Here is a 22,326-nt window from a genome sequence, read left to right on the forward strand (position 1 = left end):
AATGTCAAAAACGTCTTTTTTAATGCGTTCTACTGCTTTCTAACTGCGTCCGCAATTGATACTTGCAACCGTTTTTAATTTGCTCTACTAATAAGGGTTTTGCATCCGTAAGTGATCTTTGTATCGCAGCGTCAAAAATCTGCTGCATTTGAAGTTTCAACTTGTGGGCTTTTTTCATTCAGGGTACTTAGAACAACACCTGGCCTCTTGTGCGCTGACTTCATTGCAGGAGTTGTCTAGATATCTTAACTCTGGGATCACTGTACTATTCTCTTCCCTCGTTGTTCTCAATTAAGACGTTGTTTTCCTATGTTCTGAACTGCGGATAAGATTGGCGAATCACCAGACATTTTACCACTCTGAAACTTTAATATGTTTATTGCAACAATTTATCGAAATAGGGAGAAGACCGTTCACTTGCGTAAAAGTAGTATTTTTCAGCGCATCAGGTTTGAGCGTAGTACATGCTGGCCTTATTGACTGAATTGTTATTTTCTTTTATGGGGAGATTGTTCACTTGGTCTTATCAGGGGGAGGTTGTTCACATGGACTAAATACGGTTAAGCGCAGAAACAAAATTATTTTTAGTTCATTGATTTGTTCATACTTGGTATCCACCCGCAAGTCTTTCTGTTATTTTTAAAATATAGCTCAGATAAGTTCCGGAGGGTATTCATCGTGGACTAAAAAAATCTGCTTGCCATTTTATTTTAGTGGGATAGTTACATTTCTAAGGCTCTAACCGCTCCACCAGGGGCGGATCTTGGATTTTCTCGAAGGGGGAGGGCGGATTTTCAAGTGTTTGGTCGACCAAATTGTTGTTTCGGCACTCCTAAAGCACTAAAAAGACCCTATTTTGACATATTTTTCTGCGCCGCTGGCACGTTTTTGAAAAAACTGGTCAAAAGGCTGTTTTTGGGCACTTATTATAAAGTTTTGGCAAAAATTGGCTTTTTAGGTGCGTGCTTCCCTTCAAGTTTAAAATATATTGGCGTCAAAAGCGTCCCCCCTAAATCCACCCCTGCGCTCAACCACTTGTAAATTTTAACTTGAGAAACGTTTGTTGACCTTGTCAGATTTAATCAGTTATGGGTTGTAAAATAATTACTATAAACAAACACTTCTGATCTGCATACCTTAACCTTGTAAAGCAGCATGTCGCAGCATACAACTGAGATTGGAGGGGGGATTTTCAGCGCCTATCAAGAAAATGGGAAACTGGGTTGATCATATTAAGTTTGCGCCAACGTATTCCTAGGCTAAAACCTCGAAGTTCTGTGGATTATCAAATATTCGGCGATGTCTCTCAAACGTTCTTGATTTCAGGACTAGAGAACTGTCGAGATGATCTTCTAGTTGAGTTGTTTCGCCAGAGCAAATCTGCCCCAGACTACGATCACAACGTCCAAATCATCAGACACTTCTTCTCAGACGTCGAGAAACTCTTTTTCAAACTACACCGCAAAATAATGGAAGACTACCTACCCAGATTCCTGGAATTAGCGAACACAAATCCAGCTGAATTGACGAATATTGCCAGAATAATATGGCGAGAAGAAGCGAAGAACAAATTATGCAGAGAAGTGAAGGAGAAAGAAGGAATCGACAGTCCCGATCGACTCAACGGGAACCGCGAGTGGCGCGATGATTGCCTGAAACGCTTCGACGAAATAATTTCTCAAAGAATTGAAAAGTATTTCTCGGAATTGATGAAGTTCTTGGAGCGAGGAGAGTTCTATAACAAGACGGATGTCTTTGGAATCGAAGTCCAGAAAATTAAATTACAGGTTGTGCAAGATTTGAAGACGATCAAGTTCCATGTTGTGAAATGTTTCCCGCCTGATTTTGCCAAAGAGGTTTGGAATTACCCGGATTTGTATGATTTCTTTGTAAATCTGATTCATCGGAAAATGAAAGAGTGGACTTTCAAAGTTTGCCACGAAGTAAGTGAGCCGAAGTTTAATGAGCAAGAAAGGTTTGCGCAGAAAACTTTGATTCTTCAAATGCTTTACTTTGTGCGTTTTCAATATATGGGAACTGAATTCATGGGCTTGCCGGAACTTGAAATTGATGTTTCGAAGGTGTCAGATATTTTGGACCAGGGCGAAATTGACACTATGGAAACTCAGTTCCAGGAAATCACGGAGGAGTCGTTAATGAAGTACTCCGAGAACTGTCTGGAAACTGAAGTCAGAACTTGGAGGAATCCTAAACAGGACAATTCCGGAAATTATATAATGCCGAAAGTGGTCGGTGGGTTGAGATATACACAGTTACATATCGATTTGTTCCAAGCTATCAACACGACATTTGAGTCGGTCGCTTTTGATAAGAAGATTCCGGCTAATATAACATACAACGTGGGCATCAGTGCTTTGGAGTATTACAACTCGTTTGGAGATAATTACGAAGCAGAACTGAGAAGGTATTTCTGAATACTTTTAACTGAATCTAATTTCAAATTTAAAAGTTTTACTAGTAATTTGTGATAAAAAAAATAATTTCTGATAGTATAACATGAACAGATTAGCGGCAAATCTCTGGAATAAGAATTTGTTAATCTTGAATTTCCTAATTTAAAAAAATGGAGTTTCTGCGATTCGGAGAGGTTCTATGAAAGGCTTTGCAGTCTGTCTAAGCAAAGTCCGTTTCTCTTGAAAGCGATTTAATTAAAAGCTATTTAATTTTAACAGTAGCAGTGATATAATTGGTCTTTTAATTTTTTCAACAAAATGAGCGTGTTTGTCAGGTTCTACGAAGACTGGAAAAATGCGAGGGAGTTTTCGGACAGCGACAAGACTGCCTACTTTCTCGCAGTCATGGTGGCCAACATCAACTGCTGCGCCTCAATTGCTGAGAACAACGTGGAAAAACTGTCCAAGAAGTTCCTCACGTCTGGAGACTGGATGGACGACCAGAAAGAGAGAATCCAGAATCTGACCCAGAAGGTCAAGCGTAGATTCATCATGATTGCTGCAGTGTGTGCCAAGGAGTTGGTCTATGGTAACTTCAGGTGCTATTTTTTGTGATTGTTTATTTTTTACTTCATCGAAAAGAAGCATCAGCACATATGAAGTAGTTTTGTTTTCCATCCTCAAATTACAAATTTGTATATGAATCAGTTTGTTGCCCGAATAACCAAAAATTTGCATATCGCTTTTAAAATTGTTCGTTTGATAAATGTTCTCTGAAAGGCAATAGTCAGAGTTTAGTGGACAAAAAGTTCGAATCCAAAAGCAATAAAACTAGCCCAAATGAGAGTATAATGAATATGAATTACAATTTTAGTTTCTGGACCAAGGAAGCATATCTGGACAATCTGATGAGCAGAGACGTGTGGTTGGTGGATGAGGCGGAACCCCTCTGCGAGTCCATCTCGATGACGGTGACTGACTTCCTAGAGAATGATCTGAACACTCTCCAACCTGCTTATGCGGAGTTGTTTGTGAACACGTGTCAAACCGAGATCGCAGTCGCATATCTGAAGAAACTGATGGTGAAACGAACTTTTGGAGGTAAATCAAAATCTATTAAAACGTCTCAAGTACTTGATTACGAAGCTATTTGTCCTCTTTGGGGGTGTGATTATTAAATAGAAAAACTGTTTTGCCTTTCATGTTGTCAATAAGTCGATTATTTACTTTCATGATGAAGAGCCGATGAACGTAGTTTTTTTCAGGAAAAGTCGTAAAATTTGTTCAGGCTCAAATTTACTTTTTTGCCGTTTGGCTGTTGAGCTAAAGTGCACTTCTATTCCTTAGTTAAAAGTAAGGCAAACTCCATTATTGAACAGCGAAAGTGTAAAGTTCACGAAAAGTATGATCGACTTCTAATTTCAAAAAAGATTTCCCAGCGAAATAAAAATTTAACTTGTTGATCCAGTTTTCTCAAATTGGGTTAATTTTATCAAAAATGGCCAATGATAATTTTTTCTGGAAATTCAGAGTTTTAAGGCATCTATTTTAGTTTGAATTTCGAAAGTTGACATTTTTTCGTGATTTTTTATCTTGAACAACCACAACATAATGAAAGAGGAGCAGGTGTTATAACTAGAGAAGCTGCAAAAATATTACAAAAGAAAACTTTTCGAAACCGTGAATAACAGAATTGTCTTGTGCTAATTTCAATGGCGCCATTGTTTGCATGTTGTCTAATGTTGCATGTTGATTGTACAAGAGTTCATAGTGAAAGAGGTGTCCCAGAAGATGCCTCTGGCCCGCTCGGTTAGTGTGCGTCTGGCCAATAAGCAGCCAGGAGCTGCCGGTCAGACGTCTACAATGACAAAAAGAGAAAGACGCAGATCCGCTTTTGCAAATGCTTTGCAGAAGAGCTTTGATGGTAAAATGCAGAAGCAAAAAATGACAATGCAGTGAAGCGGCGAATGTTCTATATCCTTAAATTGACTTAATTATTCTCTAACTGACTGATACATCACCTTAGTAGCAATTGAGTAGTAGTTCGTCCAATTTCTAGAGGTTCAAAGCTTTCTCAGAAATTCGGCGTTAATTGTACCAATGTTGAGCAGTGCAATTGAATTGTACAACTGTTGCTTGCTCATCTGAAAATATTTGTCTCTTTAGTGTAAAGATGTTTTTAGAAAATTGTTCTTCACGTTTGATGTGCCAATAAATTGAAAATACTGAAACTATTAAAGCTCTTCAGAGAAGAAGAACACTAACATTAAGAAGAAGACTTAATATGTTAATATCATCAAATAAGTGAAAGCAAAATTTATAAATAACTCACTTGAGAGGATAGCTAACGAATCCATCGATATCCAAAGCTTTACTGCCCAAATCTTGAATCAATAAAACTGAACATCGTTTATAAATTATCATTTAAAGTTATAAATTATGATTATAACATATTTTATCAGACGAATTGATGATTTTTGACGAATTAATGTTCCGACAACCCCCTATGGGTGGGAAGGAACGATGGCGTAGTCTGTTTTAGCCAACTTTGACCTCGTCGGGGTTCAAGTGTGCCGGCTGTCTCGTTAAAACCTTTTGAGCCGTGGTTTGAATTCTGAAAAAAAAACGAGAAAAACTGGCCCGATTTTTTTTTGTTTTTTTTCTTGCAATTATTTTTTACGAAGTATTGATAATTGTGTAGATGTTTAGTTGAATTGCGTTTGCTTTTTGTGGGCAGCTATGGAATCTCAACATAGATATAGGTATCTCATATCACTGTGGTTATGTGAATAATAATTTGTTTCCTGTTTCAGGAGCCCTGTCGGCGGCTAATTTTGAGGACAGACAGAAGATAGCATATAAGATGAAGAAGGAAGCAGATACACTGCACAAGTACTTTATAGACAAATTGGAGACACTCAAAGGCTGTGCCATATCACACTCGGAGGGACCACTGCAGGTATGTGCTTTTCCCCCACTGTTTAGGAGTCGATGAACGTAGTTAAGTTTCTAATATAAGTCGTGACGGTTTCATTTTTTTTAAAGAAGTTTCTGAAAATTTGATCACGCTCAAATTTTATTTTCGCGATTTGATTTTTGATTTCTTTTTAAGTTCTCTTCATTTCCTTTATTTAAATCGAAGGCAAACTTCACTATCGAAGTAAGGTAAGACAAGGAAGGAACGAACATGTCAGCTGTTCAGCTCAATTCGGCGAAATTCTGCTGTGTCTAATTAATTAAAACCCCATGCATATACCCACATGCATTTTTTGTTATTTTTCTGGGCGGAGAATTGTTCCGTTAGTCTCACCAGCAGCGAGTGCGGATCATTGTGGGCTTCGATCCTTTGACCTTTCGACACGGAGGCGCTGACCTTAGACTCTACTTCCCCACTGCTCTCTCAATATTTGTGGTTCTTTTTTTTTCAGGCTGTAGTGAGCACTGCTGACATCTACCTGACAAACAAAGACATGATGATCGTTATATTGGGGGCACTATGCAAGAACTATCCCGATGCTACTCCAACTCAACTGGAACGTCTCATCGGGTTCCACGAGGAGTTCCGGGGAGAAGCCGGACGAAACGGAGTCAAATCTGCGTTTGCCTCGGTGCCGAAAGGACAAGCCAGTCGGTCAACCGTTTTTAGCCACCCAGAATTGAGGGTCTAATCTAATCCTGGCTTTATGCAATGAATCCTGGACGACCCCTGATAAGACTACGAGAGATCTACGGAACCCCTTATTTATATCATTTATTTTGAGTAAAAATATGATTTTGATCAAAAATTGTCTATTTAGTTGTAAAAATTTGTAAATTTTTGAATAATTTTTTCAAACCCCAATTGCTTTGCGGCCGTAATGACTCATGTTTTGTTTATTCTCAAGGTCTTTAAATGAGAGTTTGACACAATTTTGTTATGTCAGCTGAAGCAGTATGGATATTCAAATTCAGTACACATTCGAGATAATGCAGTTTGATGTATTGTTGGTGGTCTGATTTTAGCTTTACAGAGATCTCGAATGTCTGATTTAAAGCAGGATCTACTAGGCGCTAAACGTCAAAATTTTAGGATAAATATTTGGCCAGAGCAAATTGACTATCAAGCAAAATAGCACTAGAGCTTTGAGGCTTATTCATGCAAGCGCTTTAATTAGATTACAAAAGCGCATTGCTTCTATTGATTCATCGAGTAACGAGCCTTAGTGAAAAAATAGCTCTCAAAATATCAAATAGTTAGATTATTAGTGACGGTATGCTTATTTCAGACGTTTGAATGTTTTAACAATTTTTTTCAACTGCGTCATTTTCACGTTCTGCTTGGTTGCTGTACGCAAAGCACGGTAGCTGCAACTTTTATGGTTTTAACAAATCACGCAAAAAGAGAAAATATTCAAAATTTTGCAAGGTTTGTTTGTGGCAGAGAAATTAACAATTCGGCGGCTGAATTTATTTACCAATCAGCGTGACATTTTCACTGCGATGTTAAATATGAGAGTAATGTCCGATTATTTACTCAAGTTTTGAAGTAAATATTCTAGAACTTGAAGCTAATCGAATTATAACTTAACGTCATTTGATCATTTTCGAATCATCAAAATTATTACAATTAACGAACGAGCTAAGTTAATTTGAAGAATAAATATAACCCTACTATTGAGAGAAACGAAGACTCATAGAAGATTTAGATCATTTAGTTTTCCAAAAAAATAGTTTCCGTTGTTGTCAGATTGGCTCTGTCGTAATAACAGCCAAATTAGCGACAATCTACCCCAAAAATTTATCTCGAATATTCGGTTTTTGAATATCAATTACAACGTCTAAGTTTGTGCGGAAGAAACGAACGAGCTTTATGCTCAAGCGAATGGGAAGAAGATACATATCAACCATGCATGCTCTTCGAAAATGGGTGAAAAAACCCAATAAAACAGACACAAGACTCCTAGCTCAGTTCTACTATGCAGACGAGGAACTGATTCGAGTCACACACGAGTTAGACAGCTTCGACGGCCGAAGCGAACCAGAGCGGTGCTCACAGCTAATCGCCGACTTGAAATTAGCCCAGGAAAAAGTGATAGGACTTATTGAAGAAATCAAAAACGTAATAGCCCCTGGTTGCGACGATACTACTCGCGAGTTCCGAGTCAAGTTTCCAGACGACATTTTACAAGATAATTTAGCCGGACAGCTCTGGTTCGGAGCTGAATGTCTATGTGCTGGCTCGACTATAGTTAATCGTGAACAAGAAAGTATTCAGCTCAGACCCTTGGCCAAACAAGTAGTAAAAAGTTTGAGCAAACTTAGAACAGCGCTTCGTGAACAAGCGTTGAAAAATCTGAATGTCTATCCCAGTTCGATCAAAGACGCGATGGTCAGTTTCGACGAGATTTTTGCTCAGTTTGAGTTCGAATACGTGAGTGTCTTATCGCGAGTTAGATCGGTGGATGATCACGACAAAATGTTAGAAATATCGGTTCTCTTCTGTGAAACAGTCGAAAGAGCAATTGAAAAACATTTGCTGAAGTATGAAATGATCGAGGATTATGATCCCGATTTGATGATTTCGATTCCGCGTCTGGCCATCATATGCGGAGTGCTGATTTTTCCGGACGGGCCTCTGGACTTGACTAAGGGTCCAGAAGGTCTACCTCAGATGTTCAAGCCTTTTTACAAACTACTTCGCAAAATCAGAGATCTTTTGTTCACACTTTCAGAAGATGAGCTTTTTATTCTCGAGAAAACTTTGTGCTCTGAGGAAAATTTTGACGAAGTTGTTTTGGCGGCAGAAGAAGTTTTGAAGGGTTCAAATTACGAGCGAAAAGACCATTCAAAAAGTCGAGAGCGAGGTCGCAGTCGAAGATTCGGAACATTGTTACCTGAGCATATATTCATGCCTAATAGCACCTACCAGGCGAATCTAGCTTCAGTGGAGACGAATATTCGGGATATCCAGAAAAAGATATCAAATGGAACCGATTGCGGGAGCTCAGAAAATGGCGAGAATAGACGAGGTAGCGGCGTTATTAATGTTAATAATCAGAACTTGACCATTATAACTGAGGTAGAGGTTCATAATAACTCTTTTGGAGATGAAAATAACGAGTCGGGTTCACGTTCAGTTTCTCCTAGTGATACACCTGCAGCTATTTTGCAGACCTCTCAATCAAATAGTAGAAATAGTACAGATGTGAAACTCTCGGAGCACGGAGCTCCTGTTTCGCCGAATGTCTCAAACAGTTCTTCAGATACCAGTTCTCTGTCCCGGGTTCAAAACCCAGTGGGACGGGATCCTGGACCACCCGACTACCCTCCCCCTCCCTACTCGAGCGCCGAAGAGGACGGATACGATTCATCTAACGAGGGCGATTCAAGTGCCTCGAATACCGCAACCAGGAGAGACCAGACATCCCCTTCTAGCGCTCGAGCATCCGTGAATCAACAAATTAACTCGCAATTAGAAAACGAAATCACTGGGATTAGAACCTCTGACAACTGGCCTGCATCATCGAGGAGTCGGGGCAGCACAATCACAGCTCCATCGAACCAATTTGGATCAGATGTTGTTGTGAGGTCTGGAGTCATTTCTTCGAGTTCAGATGTGCATGATCAATATACAGAACCATTAGACTCAATTCCACAACCTATCAGTCCGTTTATTGAGTCGGTGGAAAATCTGACCGCGTTCGACAACGCAGTGATGCAAAGGTTGCTCATGACCCCAGAACCCGAGATTGCTCAAGTAGACTACCAGCCGGAACGAGGAGAAGATTCCAGTAGGGGAGTCCGGAAACAGACCTCGACTACGAGTGGGAACCAAGACGAGAGCGGATCTTCGACATCTACTCTTTACAGAGATTCCCTGTTCAAAGATTCGAGTAGCGAAACCGAGTCTGAAGGTCTAATCCCTCAGAAACTTCACCTTCTGAGGTCGAAGTTCAAATGCACACGTGACCTAATTCACACTTTGTTCGTCTGCATTTCGGGTGTAGCTGACCAGTTGCAAAGTAACTACGCCAATGATTTAAGACAGACGCTGAAAAGTGTCTTTATTTCCATGTCTTCGAGTGGAGACAAGAGCGTAGAAGAGATTCAGAATGATATAACGAAAGGGTGGCTGACCAGCAAGCACTACATTACACTGAAGCAACACGAGGAACCCCCGCCCTGGACCGATGATGCGGAGTGCACGTGTTGCTCGGGTTGCAGCACCTGTTTTAACTTCTTCAAAAGAAGACACCATTGCAGGCTTTGTGGCAAAATATTCTGCTCCACCTGCGCGTCTAATTTTGTGCCCCTGCCAAGGTATGGACTATTGTCGCCCGTGAGAGTGTGCACCGCCTGCATTGAGACGGCAATTGACAGACTAGTTTAGAGGAGACATCCAAACTTTTTTGAACTTAAAACTTTCTTTGAATGCCATTTTCCCTTTTTGGCGTACTTAATTTAACTGCTAGTAGTGTTACAGTGCTATTTTTATAAACCAGCTGATGAATATATACGAGCAACTCTGTAAAACAGCCGAATATGTTACGATGTTTCGTTATTTTTATGCAATAGTTATGTAACAGTTATGTTGTTACGTGAAAGTGTTTGGAAGTCATTGGCGTAATATGTCCGGCTGTTTTATATACTGAGCCCACCTTTATTTCGCTTTTGGATCGGCTGGTTCTTGACCGCTAAATGTTAGTTTTTAGGAACGTTCTAAATTAATATGCCTTGATTCTCAAATGGAAGAAAACTAAGTTAACTAATTAACAAAAAATTCTTCTTTTTACTCCCAGTTAAATGGCATTTCTGTTCATATTTAAGTGGCGGTTATCTAGTCAATTTTTCAAGGTTTATTACGAAAATGAGTTGAAGTAATTTCGAAATTTAAGCTCAACAAATCGAGGTAATAAAGCTTGATGTGTGATGGCTAATTTTGTTTGCTATTTAATCAACAAAAATACTGTACAATATTGACATTTTTTATGGTGCTGCTTAGTATATTTAGTCTCTTCTAATCTGCCTGTTTTCCTTTTGGGTCAGTTTTGGACGAGTTAAGTTTCTGATAAAATTGCTGGTAATCATGGCTGATGGGTTATAATGGGTCATAATTCTGGCCAAATGTTTCCAAAAGGTCCTTTTGGTACTGTTCAGCGACATCCATTTTAGGTTGACTAGCCCTAGAATTTTTAAGAAGCCCTTGGCGCCAATATACACCAACTTTGAGGAGAGCATTCCTCGAAAAACAATTTTTTGAACAAAACCTTCTAAAGTCCCTGATAACGTTATTGTTGGCCTGTTTTTTTTTTAAATTTCGACTGCGGCCTAAAAATTATTGGAAAAATGGGGTTTGCTATACAGGGTTTTCATAGGGTTTTAAGAGAACTGAGAAAAACAATTTGGTCGACCAGTCTGTAAAAAAAGTAAAAAAAAAAAAACATTTTTCGGCAACTTTTTTTCGACAAGCATGTTTTTTGACAAACATATTCAAACGTTCTTTGACAAAAAAAATCCAGAGACCCTGCACCCCCCAGTTGAACGAAAAAGTAGATCTCAACCGTTAATCAGTACACAAAAATTCAGAGCGTCCTTCATTTAATAAAGACTAATCAGAAACCATACTTTGCCTTGGCTAGGGTCAAATTGCTTTGAAAATAAACAAAAGTTTAACCTTCAGTACTTGGTCAAAGAGTTGTATGATATTCAAATCAGTTGGTTCATGATACTAAAAACATAGTTAAATCCATTAGTTACTTACTTTTAATAATGCGATTTAAATTCTTGGAATGATTTAATAATCTTTCCTAATCCAATAGAAGAGAGAAGGCGTGTTGAGTAGGTTTAATTGTAGGATAAACTTCGTCAGAGATTGATTTTTGTGCAAAGTAATTTCAAAGTTGACCCGAAGATTCCTGACCTTGAATGAACAATTTGGTGGAGCAAATTTCTTTACATCATCCGATCGTGTTGTAGAAACTCTTGAAAATGTTCTTGATGTACATATAATAGCAAGTATGCCCTTCGATGTCCCTTACCCCAACTCTAGATTAATTGAAGCAGATTAGATCCAATTGGTTCATAATTCAAGTTTTTCTCTTTCGTTGTTTTTTGAAACCTTAGAACAGTTTGGTACGTTGGACTACGATGAAGCATAGCGTAAGAACTGAATTGTGAAGTGGTTTTTGATCTCGGATTTATGCTAATAAACTTGCTTTACAAAATTTTGGTTTCTGTCAGGGTACTTTGAGGCTGCTCAATCTAGCCGCCAAATATGGTTGCTGAAGCTTTTCAGAGTTTCCGGGATTTGACTGATTTTCTTATTGGTTCACATTTTTATTGTTTGATGGCAGCATGGCGTTATTTTCGTAACGAAAGTAACGAAAAATTTGTGCTCGGGTGGCTTTTTTTCTTCAGACAAATTTCGACATATAAACTAGCCATTTTTGACGGAAATTTTTTTATATAACTCGAAAAGTATTGCTGTCCTGAGCTTAATTTTGAAAAGATCTTTCACCTCTGACTATTTTTTGTAAAGTTATGGGGGTTTAAAGATTGCCATTTTGGTCAATTTGGGACAACAAACGTGCGGTAAACTTCGCGCTATTAACGCGTAATAGGATATTTAATCCGTCTTAGAAATCGTTCAAAATTAGTTGAAAGAAGCTTATTTGCCATAATTGATTTGTTACAAGGACTGAAATCTATGCTTTTGTATTTTATATGGCGTGCGGGGGGATGAATTTTACAAAAAAAATCAAATTTTAGAAAATGTTTCACATTTAATTTTTGCCCTGATACGAGCAGTCTTGTTAAATTTCTTATGCTCATGCGTATATGATTTACTGGCATCAAGCATAATTAAAAGTTTGAAACAACATGGAAATCAGTCAAATCCCGGAATTAAATTTGGCTGCTAGTCTTGCCAGCCCTCAGAGTGCCCTGCAGAATTTAAATTCATAGCGCAGAAAATGAAATATTTTGAAATTTTATATCTGGAAAACAGTTTCGTAATTCTTATGAGTACCCTGATTACACTCCACAATAGCAATTGAACTTTAACAACTAATTTGAACAATGGTTTTATCCAGAAAACACGTGATTATAGGAAAAAGTTAACGATTACAGAGCATTTTTTACACTAGCAATCGAAGTGTATTAGTAAGAAATTTCTTTTCCTAAGGTAGCTTGCGAATAAAATTCTTTTGTTTAGTGGCACTTTTGCTACTACAATCACGATCTGTAGCATTGGAAATTACATATCATCTGTTCTCTGCTTTATTTGTGGCAAGTGTTTGTCATTTATTAAGCGTCCGTGGCTGAATGATTAGTACTTTCTCTTATTGTCTTTTATATAGCTGCTTTTTGTACAGTTTTCGCTAGTGTTTGCGAAGAGCAGCGTCGCTTGTGCGTTAAAATATTTGCATATATGCTGGGGGCCGTTTTTGAATAAATTTTTTAAAATTTGAAACCCATTATTTTTAGAGACATGATTATGTTAGTAAGTGAGAATATACACGTTGAAATTGTCTTTAAATTGTTCAATTTATCAAGCAAAAAAACACTGTTGATGCCCCCAGTATATTTTTAATTTCTGCATTACATTTTGTTCTGTTGTTCTACATTTAGCATTTAAGATTTCATTGAACAGTTCTGATTACCTAAGTTCCTTCAAAGTTATGTGAGCAACCCTGCTTTCGAATGCAAGCTTGACACTTCCTGGAATTTATGGATCTAACTATCCGCATTGTTGCAGCGCATTCATTGCTCTCTTATTAGAATGAGTTAGGTAAAAATTGAGCTAAGCAAAGAGCCACGAGTACTCGGTTCTGAGGACAGTGTTCGAATCATGTAAAATCAGATATATCCAAACCGGTCACTGGAAATGACTTGAAAGGACTAGGTTTTGTAGGCGCAATTAAGGCTTGTCAGTGAAAAGTAGTAGGAGTGGAGAATAGTATTTTTTTAGTTCTGATTGAAATCTAATAAAACAAAAAATTATTTTTCGAAAAAAAAATTGGGCCAAATTTTTGAAAAGATGAAATTAATAGGCTTCATCTACAGGATTTCTTTATTTGGCATTTTTATTGGCGTGAACAAAAACTAGTTTCAAAAACTAGTGTTCCTCATTTAAATACATTTTTTGTAGTCTATTCGCTCATTTAACGCAATTGTTTTTGCACTAAAAATCATAATTAACAAATTTGCGTAAAAAATAAATAATTTGTACCTAGTTTGGAGTGCCCTGCAGAACTAAAATTCATAGCGCGGAAAATGAAATATTTGAGCTTTTTTATCTGGAAAACAGTTTCGTAATTCTTATGAGTACCCTGATTACACTCCACAATAGCAATTGAACTTTAACAACTACTTTGAACAATGGTTTTGTCCAGAAAACACGTGATTATAGGAAAAAGTTAACGATTACAGAGCATTTTTTACACTTGCAATCGAAGTGTATTAGTAAGAAATTTCTTTTCCTAAGGTAGCTCGCAAAAAAAATTCTTTTGTTTAGTGGCACTTTTGCTACTACAATCACAATCTGTAGCATTGAAAATTACATATCATCTGTTCTCTGCTTTATTTGTGGCAAGTATTTGTCATTTATTAAGCGTCCGTGGCTGAATGATTAGTACTTTTTCTTATTGCCTTTTTTATAGCTGCTTTTTGTACAGTTTTCGCTAGTGTTTGCGAAGAGCAGCGTCGCCTGTGCGTTAAAATATTTGCATTTATGCTGGGGGCCGTTTTTGAATTAATTTTTTAAAATTTGAAACCCAATAGTTTTGGAGACATGGTTATTTTAGTAAGTGAGAAAATACACGTTGAAATTGTCTTTAAACTATTCAATTTATCAAGCAAAAATCGCTGTTGATGCCCCCAGTATATTTTTAATTTCTGCATTACATTTTGTTCTGTTGTTCTACATTTAGCATTTAATGTTTCATTGAACAGTTCTGATTACCTAAGTGCCTTTAAATTTATGTGAGCAACCCTGCTTTCGAATGCAAGCTTGACACTTCGTGGAATTTATGGATCTAACTATGCGCATTGTTGCAGCGCATTCAATGCTCTCTTATTAGAATGAGTTAGGTAAAAATTGAGCAAAGCAAAGAATCACGAGTACTCGGTTCTGAGGACAGTGTTCGAATCATGTAGAATCAGATATATCCCAACCGGTCACTGGAAATGACTTGAAAGGACTAGGTTTTGTAGGCGCAATTTAGGCTTGTCAGTGAAAAGTAGTAAGAGTGGAGAATAGTATTTTTTTTAGTTCTGATTGAAATCTAATAAAACTAAGAATTACCTTTCGAAAAAAAAATTGGGCGAAGTTTTTGAAGAGATGAAATTAATAGGCTTCATCTACAGGATTTCTTTATTTGGCATTTTTATTGGCGTGAACAAAAACTAGTCTCAAAACTAGTGTTCTTCATTTAAATACAACTTTTAAATGCAACTTTAAATACGTAAGAAATAAATAATTTGTACCTAGTTTGGAGTGCAAACGTTTCAGTAAAAAACGAAATCACGTTTGAGTAGTAAATTTTATATGTTTTTGACTACTAACCCCTTGTATGGTATCTAGTAAAGAACTGAAAACCTTATAAAGAACTAAATGGAAGATGAATCAATGTTGCATTTTGTACCTTGTGACGAACTTTGTACTATAACAATAGGGCTGAGTGGTAATTATTAAGTCTTTAATCAGGGGCGGATTTAGGGGGGGGGGGGGCGGACGCCTCCCCTCTCAGGGATTCGACCCCCTGCCGACCAAAAGGGTCCACCCTTTGATACTTTTTCAGAAATCCATTTTTGGCCGACCGACCCTAAAATTTTTCTAAAGGCGCCTTCGGTGCCAATATATACTAACTTTGAGGGGGAGCGCGCGTCAAAAAAAACGCGATTTTTTTGTCGAAATTTTTCAAAAAGTGCCAAAAAACGACTTTAATTACTGTTTTTTCAAAAATTTGCCTGCGGCGATGAAAATTTTGCCACAATAGGGGCAAAACAGTGCTTTGGGAGAGCTCGAAAAATCAATTTGGTCGACCTAAAAAAAAGGTCGTCAAAATTTTCGATTTTTTTTTTGAAAATCCACCCCCCCCCCCCCTCGAGAAAATCCTAGATCCGCCCTTGTTTTTAATACTTCATTTTCGTAGGAAAAAAATTCGAGATCGAAATACTTTGCTGGTTCTTACCACTGTAAAATAGATTTTTTTTCAACACACTGATGTTGATGATGTTGAGCTAAACTTGATTGGTGGTGAAATATGACAGCCAATGATAAACATAGGGGCAAACGAAATTTAATTATTAAGTTATTTAAGAAATTCATTTTGAAAGCTTATGTTTACAGGAAAACATTAATTGTGAAAAATCAATTTTGAGTTAAAGTGGCCTATTTTGCGTTAAAGTTTTGAAAATCTGCAACCCACTAGTTTTAGATACATGATTATTTTTGTTTGTGAAAACGTACAAGTTGAAAAAACTCTAGACAATAATTGAACGTAGCGACTTTACGATAGTGCATTTATATCATATTTAACCATTTTTTCACCCTGAAGACCTAAATCAGGTTGTGATGTAGTGGTAATTGATTTTGCATCACATCACACGAGAAACAACCCTTTTATTGGATGGGGTTAAAAGTTTGAAAATCCTAACTTTCTGAAAATCCGAAATCTTTTTTTACTCATCTTTTATATATGTTTTATTGACTGCTCGTCATAAAATTTCAATTAGAAAACTTAGGCAAAAGAAAAGACTGGCTAATGTCTGATGATTTTCCATTCGGAAGCTGTATGAATAGTTGATTCCGTTAAAGTTTCTTGTTCAATGAAAATGATAACTCGAATGGTCATGATCATAAAATTCTACAGTTTGATTTAGAGAAATTCAAAGATATAAATATATCACTAATGAAGTCCTTAGAAAAAATCCAATTGCACAGTTTTCATATTTGGAAATTGTGTGATGAACAATTTTTACGCGACCGTTACATTTCAAAACTGATTTAAGTCAAATTAAGTCAAACTCGAAGGCCAGTCAATAAACAGAATGGTCTAAGAGCAGAATGGGACCAAGAGAAGGAAAACAGAAAAATAATAGCATGTTAAGCTAATCGGTAAATTAAATATAAGATTCATAAATATCACCAAAAAAACGAATATTTTACGCAATATTTGAGTAACTTAATCAAAAATTTGTTTTGAAATGTCAATTAAAAAATTTAATGAAATGATTCAATTCATGCATAATTCATGCCTTTAGGGTACTCTTTCGAATTGATTTTGAACTAGCATCGGCTTCAAAACAAAGCTTTTTGAGATGACAGATAATTGCAAGCAATTTCGTAACCAAACAAAAAACAAACAGTTGCTCCACACAGAAAGAAAATCATATTAGCAAGTGTTTTGCATAGGTGGGAACACTTATTTGTTTTTATATCTTAGGATAAATTTGAATATGTCCTAGAACCATATTACGAATTTGAATAACCGAAAAATTTCAAAATAGTAATTTTCTTCCAAAAGTTTTACTTTGAGTTGTGAATTAATATATCCTGGGTTCTAGTGTTTTAATCCTGGGTTCTAGTGTTTAAGGGCAAACAAAAAAAGTGAGCAAAAACTGAAACTAGTAAAACATTTTTTTAAATAAAAAATTGCTTTTCATAAAACTCGATTACGAAAGGAAAAAGGCTATTTAGAAAACTACACTAAAGAAAAAAGTGCAAAACACGGATTTTCTTCTTGATGAGTTTGGTCTATTGAAATGTATGAAACGAGCGAAATTTTGTTTATTAAAATTAGTCGATTGAAAAATTTTGTCTAGCAACCCTGGGTTGAGTCCCACCGTTAATTGTCGCTTTTTCTGTTGATCAATATTTTTCAGCGCGGATTCATTTATAATTCAAAGTTTTTTGTATGGCTAAACCTGCGGTATTTCAGAGCTATTTCATTAATGATTCCGTTAAAATCAGCGCTAAAACTTAAGAAATTTTAAATCATTCTATTAGCTGTCATATAAGAGTCTTAGTCGATAAGCCTTTTAACACGAATTTATTCATGGCGAACAGTTAAAATACATGATTCCAATGGCGGTGATTGCGGGAGTGAACCACGTTAGATTTCCATTTATCCTCATTTTGATAGGTTTTTCATCGCTGTTTCATGGCTGAAGATTAGCCAAAATACTATCAAGAAAGTTTGCCATTTCGGCAATGAACATCGATATTTCATTCATGGCGAATTTTCCACCTTTTTTATTGCTAATTTCCAATGTGAGCTCAACCCGGGACCAACAAGTTTGGTAACCGAAAACCTTAAATGAAGAATACAAAAAAAACTTACAAATTTTTATCAGTGGTACAGGTTATGTTCAAGTTTTGCAATTGTTGTAGAATATTACTGATTAAGGTTAAGTAAAAATATTTTAAAGGATAACTTTATAAAATCAACTGTTACACTTTAAAATTGATGCACATTTGCGGTGACGTGGGAAGGAAAAAGAGCCAAAGTTTTCTTTTTTGATCCGATCAGCTGAAAGCGAACCATTTTAGCCCTGTTGTAACCAGAGTTGGAACCGGGTCCAGGTTTTTTACAGGCCGGGCTGGGGCCCCATTTTTAGGAGTGTCGTATGGAGTGAGCGCCTCCCCTTATGAAAGTGCATTTGAGTTGTTGTGTTGATCCTAGAGGTCAAAGTGTAAGTTGTTAGAATGAATGAGCTTGGTGTGGTTGATGTCATGGTCGGTACCGTGTTAATGATTTGATGTGTATGAATAAATCAATCTCGAGATATCTGGTGAAAGATACAGATATCCTAACGTTCTTCATTAAATTCAATTTTTATACAATTGGTTTTACAAACTAAGAGTCTGTCGGTTGTTATTCCCATGGCGCAGCCTGCAGTTTCAGTCGGCGAGGACCGAACTGATCTTATAGGGGTACCAGCGTTCTTGCCTAAACCAACAACGGAATCTTTATTCCCATGGGAGTCGTGGACTGAACAATTTTTCTTAGCCGTAAATCTAAGAGAACACTGTAACGCTTACATTTTACTGAGTGGTCCAGTAGAAGTTTTGGACGATCCCCTCCCCGACCAGAAAGAAAAGGAGAAGCAGAAAACCAAACCGATGAAGCTAACCGCATCGCAAGAGACCAAGCCGAAATCCGCAAAACAAATAAAATCAACGACGAAAGAAGGAAGAATGGACCAAAAATCGGCCCAAACGTATTCTTCCACAAGGCGGACCAAAGGCGACTATTCTTTTCTTTGGGAACAGAAGGCAAGAGAAGGTTCCTATAAAGCCAAGCAACGACCAACTTCCGCGAGTTCTACAATCGTTACGAGACACTTTTCAAAAGAGATAAAACTACATAATCGAAAGAATAAATCTCTACAACACCCAACAATTAGATCGCGAAAGTCTGGAGAGTTGATAATAAAAGAGGAGAGTTCACTTTTCAAAAGTCTGGAGAGTTCACTTTTCAAAAGAGATAAAAACTACATAATCGAAAGAATAAATCTCTACAACACCCAACAATTAGATCGCGAAAGTCTGGAGGCAATTGATAATAAAAAGAAGCTGTCCGTGACATTTTCATCGCCAAGATGAAATTCAAAAATATCCAACGCGATTTTTGCATCAGACCGAGTATTTCTCCAGAAGAAACCCTTAAATCAGCTCTTCTTCAAGAGAAAGGATACGTCACGCCCTCCACACTGCAACACCAGATGGGTTTCTCAGGACGGGTAATTCAAACACCAACTCCGGTCAGAACTATCCGAAATCTTTAAAACAAACAAGAAACAACCCAATCAGTTCAGCGAAAGAACAATATTCAGAACAGAAATAATCAATCGCAAAACTCCAGAGGTAAATTCAACAACCGGCCAAACCAAAACCAACAAAGAGAAAGCAAACCATGTTATTTTTGTGGGAAGGAATTCTCCCCCAACCACAAACTTTCATGTCCAGCAAAGAACATGACGAGTAAGAACTGTAACAAAAGGGCCATTTCGCCAAATGCTGCAATTCCAGGAGCAATGTAGGAGTAGTGGACGATGACTCAGAAATCACAGCAGAAGAGGGTTGCGTTTTTATCATTTCGGACACTGAGCCGGAATACTCAGTTCTGAACTTATCGCCAAGGGTCGTAACTACCCATCAGAACCCAAAACCCGAATATTCAGTCAAAAAACTTGAAAACATCAAATCCGCTACTGGGAAAACTAGATGTATACAGATTACACTAAGAGTCAACAAAACTTGTTGACTCTTGTTGACACGGGTAGCCCAGCATCTTTTATTAATAAGAAAACCGCAGATATTTTGGTCAAATCGGGCGCTAACATTAATTTATTATCAACTTCGGAAATGCCCATCGATACTCACTATGTAGATAACATAAGAAAAACAATCAATTTATTAGGCACCTCAATCGCAGACGTCTCCTCACTTGGTTGGCAGATCAATTTAACGAAGTTCCTGGTTGCTGAAAATCGCAGCAAATTTCTATTCGGTCTCGACCTACAAAGTGCCCCGGGTGTATAAACCAACCAATCAAGACCAATTCCCATCAACGAAATTTCACCCCATCTACCAACTCAGACAGGTGGCGGAAATAGTTTACGGAGAAATTTAAAGATTAATTCACAAAACAGGGCAGATCAAAAAACCACCGAGTGCACTTGGTATTTGAGGACCCTTTAGTCCCGATCCAAAAAAAAGGTCGTAGAGTACCAATACATATTCAAGATAAAGTAGGCACCGAAATTAGGAACATAATCAAAGAAGGAAAAATGTAAAACTGAATAAATGTACTAGCGATCATTTTGTAGCACCGGTGGTTATCACAGCTAAAACGGACGGCTCCATAAAACTAGCAATGGACGCAAAACCAATGAACGCCCAGATATTCAGAAAACTATACAAAATGCCCAACCTTCTGAAACACTTTCATCAAGGCAGATATCCAGGGATAAGTTTGGTTTACATCTCTCGATTTAAAATACGCTTTTAGCCAACTTTTACTTAGTGATCTTGTCAGCAGTCACTGCTATTTTAGTATCGTATGCGGAGAATCAACAGGCATCTATCGTTTGAAAACACGATTTTACGGCTTCACAGATATGCCCAAGGAATTTCAAAAGGCAATGGACAACACTCTTCACTCTTCAAAATAACAAAGGAATAATTTGTTTTCTAGACGATATTCTAATTTTTTCGAAAGGATCGTTTGAAAACCACAATAAAAACGTGGAAAGCGTCTTTAATAAACTAGACAAGGAAGGCTTCGCCCTGAAATTATCAAAGTGTGAATTCTCTGTAAACAGAATATCGTGGTTAGGTTTTGACATTTGCGAAAACGGGTACGAACCAAAATTTTCAAAAATCCAAGCTGTTTTAGAGCTCAAACCACCCCACTCTCTAAAACAATTACGTTCCTATATGGAAGTCTTTAACCACCTACAGAAATTTCTATCAAACCTTCATATTCTGACCGAACAATTCAGACCATCGCTGAAATTGAGCAACAAACAAAAATTTGTATGGGGAACGGATCGACAGAAGGCCTTTGAAGATACAGTCAACCTAATCTCAACATCACAAAATTGTACCAATACGACCAAAAGAGGATTTCCAGTGTGAAATGTGATGCTAGTCACACCGGACTAGAAGCAGCCTTAGAACAGTAATTACCACATGGTTCCTGGGTCCCAATATCATTCTGATCTAGATTCTTAAATATCCAGGAAAAAAAATATAGTATTCTTGAGTTAGAATTACTTGCCATAGTATGGTCATGCGAAAATTTCAGGAACTATTTACTGGGGAACAGATTTGAGGTAGTAACCGACCCCAAAGCAATCATACCAGCGTTCCAGTCAAACAGAGGTAACAAATCGAATTATTTCAGCCAGCAATTTTAGTTATTCAAGAAAGAACGCTCATTACAAACTCACCGCGAGAGGGCGCCATTAATTTCTTCACAAACCTCAACCAATCAGAATTCAGGAAACTCAATTATGGATGCACACCGCGAGAGGGCGTCATTAATTTATGCACAGAATTGGGCCAATCACACTCGAGTAAACGTTATTACGATGCTCGCCGCGAGAGGGCGCGGTTAAATTATCCAAAAGCGAGAACCAATCAGATTTGAGATATCGTACTCATTGCTCTGGCAGATTTCTCGAGCATTCTATCACATTCTGTAACAAAACTCAGTTTTCTCCTGTATCTTTCTGCAAGATATCAAAATCATCTGTGCCATATTGTCAATGTAACTCGGTCATCAGTGGATCACCAACTCGTAAAAATCTTTCAATTTTAGATATTTGGAATGCTATGGATGATCCCATTATGGAGGAAAATTTCAGAAAGTTGTTGAACGAACTCGCGCCCCTAAACAGAATTCCAATTGGTCGCCCAAGATCGATCCGCAGACAGAAGGCAAAGAGACCAATGCTATCAAAGAGACCAATGCCAGAGAAGAATGCCATCAGGGGAAGCAGGCGACCTCCGGCGAACCAAATACGCCACTGTAATCTTAAATTTCCGAAAACAAAGAATGATCAGACCGAAACGAGCGACAAGACCAGTGAACCGAGTTTTAATCGGGCAAAGAATAGTCGCCAAGGACAAAAGATTCTGACAGGAATTCCAGACGCATACATCCTCAGCGAACTGACGGATGAAGACGCAACTCTCAGATTGATGAAAATGGCGATAAAAAACAGGGATTACGAAGGCTTCGCCAGGATAGATCCCTACATCAAGACCTTTTGCAGCGGTGGTTGACGGCTGCATAATTATCGCGACAGAATCACGATACGGAGTTACCTCCAATGGGCAGTCCTTTCACGTTTACACCGTTTGCACGCAGGCCAAGAGGCGATGATGGACACGGCCTAGTATCTGTGGTGGCCGACGATC

General features: G+C 37.7%; 2 protein-coding genes across 3 annotated transcripts in view; both read left to right on the forward strand.

Moving 5' to 3' along the window:
• The window catches only part of LOC134843610 (exocyst complex component 3-like), a 401,375-nt gene extending 394,941 nt beyond the window's left edge, over window positions 1–6,434 (forward strand). For both annotated transcript variants that reach the window (XM_063859768.1, XM_063859767.1), the window contains exons 5-9: window positions 1,327–2,425; window positions 2,750–3,013; window positions 3,289–3,515; window positions 5,228–5,373; window positions 5,843–6,434. In XM_063859768.1, coding sequence (XP_063715838.1) covers window positions 1,327–2,425; window positions 2,750–3,013; window positions 3,289–3,515; window positions 5,228–5,373; window positions 5,843–6,082 — 1,976 coding nt within the window. In that variant the 3' untranslated portion in view covers window positions 6,083–6,434. The remainder of the gene's footprint in view (window positions 1–1,326; window positions 2,426–2,749; window positions 3,014–3,288; window positions 3,516–5,227; window positions 5,374–5,842) is intronic.
• A 215-nt stretch (window positions 6,435–6,649) lies between these two features.
• Window positions 6,650–11,495, forward strand: LOC134843609 (lateral signaling target protein 2-like). The gene has a single exon (XM_063859766.1). It carries the CDS (start codon window positions 7,264–7,266, stop codon window positions 9,781–9,783), a length of 2,520 nt encoding a protein of 839 aa, XP_063715836.1. The 5' UTR covers window positions 6,650–7,263; the 3' UTR covers window positions 9,784–11,495.
• The last annotated feature ends 10,831 nt before the right edge of the window (window positions 11,496–22,326 follow it).

Source organism: Symsagittifera roscoffensis, chromosome 4 (genome assembly GCF_963678635.1).
Source record: "Symsagittifera roscoffensis chromosome 4, txSymRosc1.1, whole genome shotgun sequence".
NCBI classification, from domain to species: domain Eukaryota; kingdom Metazoa; phylum Xenacoelomorpha; order Acoela; family Convolutidae; genus Symsagittifera; species Symsagittifera roscoffensis.

Coding starts and splice junctions, on each gene's coding strand:
- LOC134843609 (XM_063859766.1), top strand. CDS start 7,264: ATGCTCAAGCGAATGGGAAGAAGATACATATCAACCATGCATGCTCTT.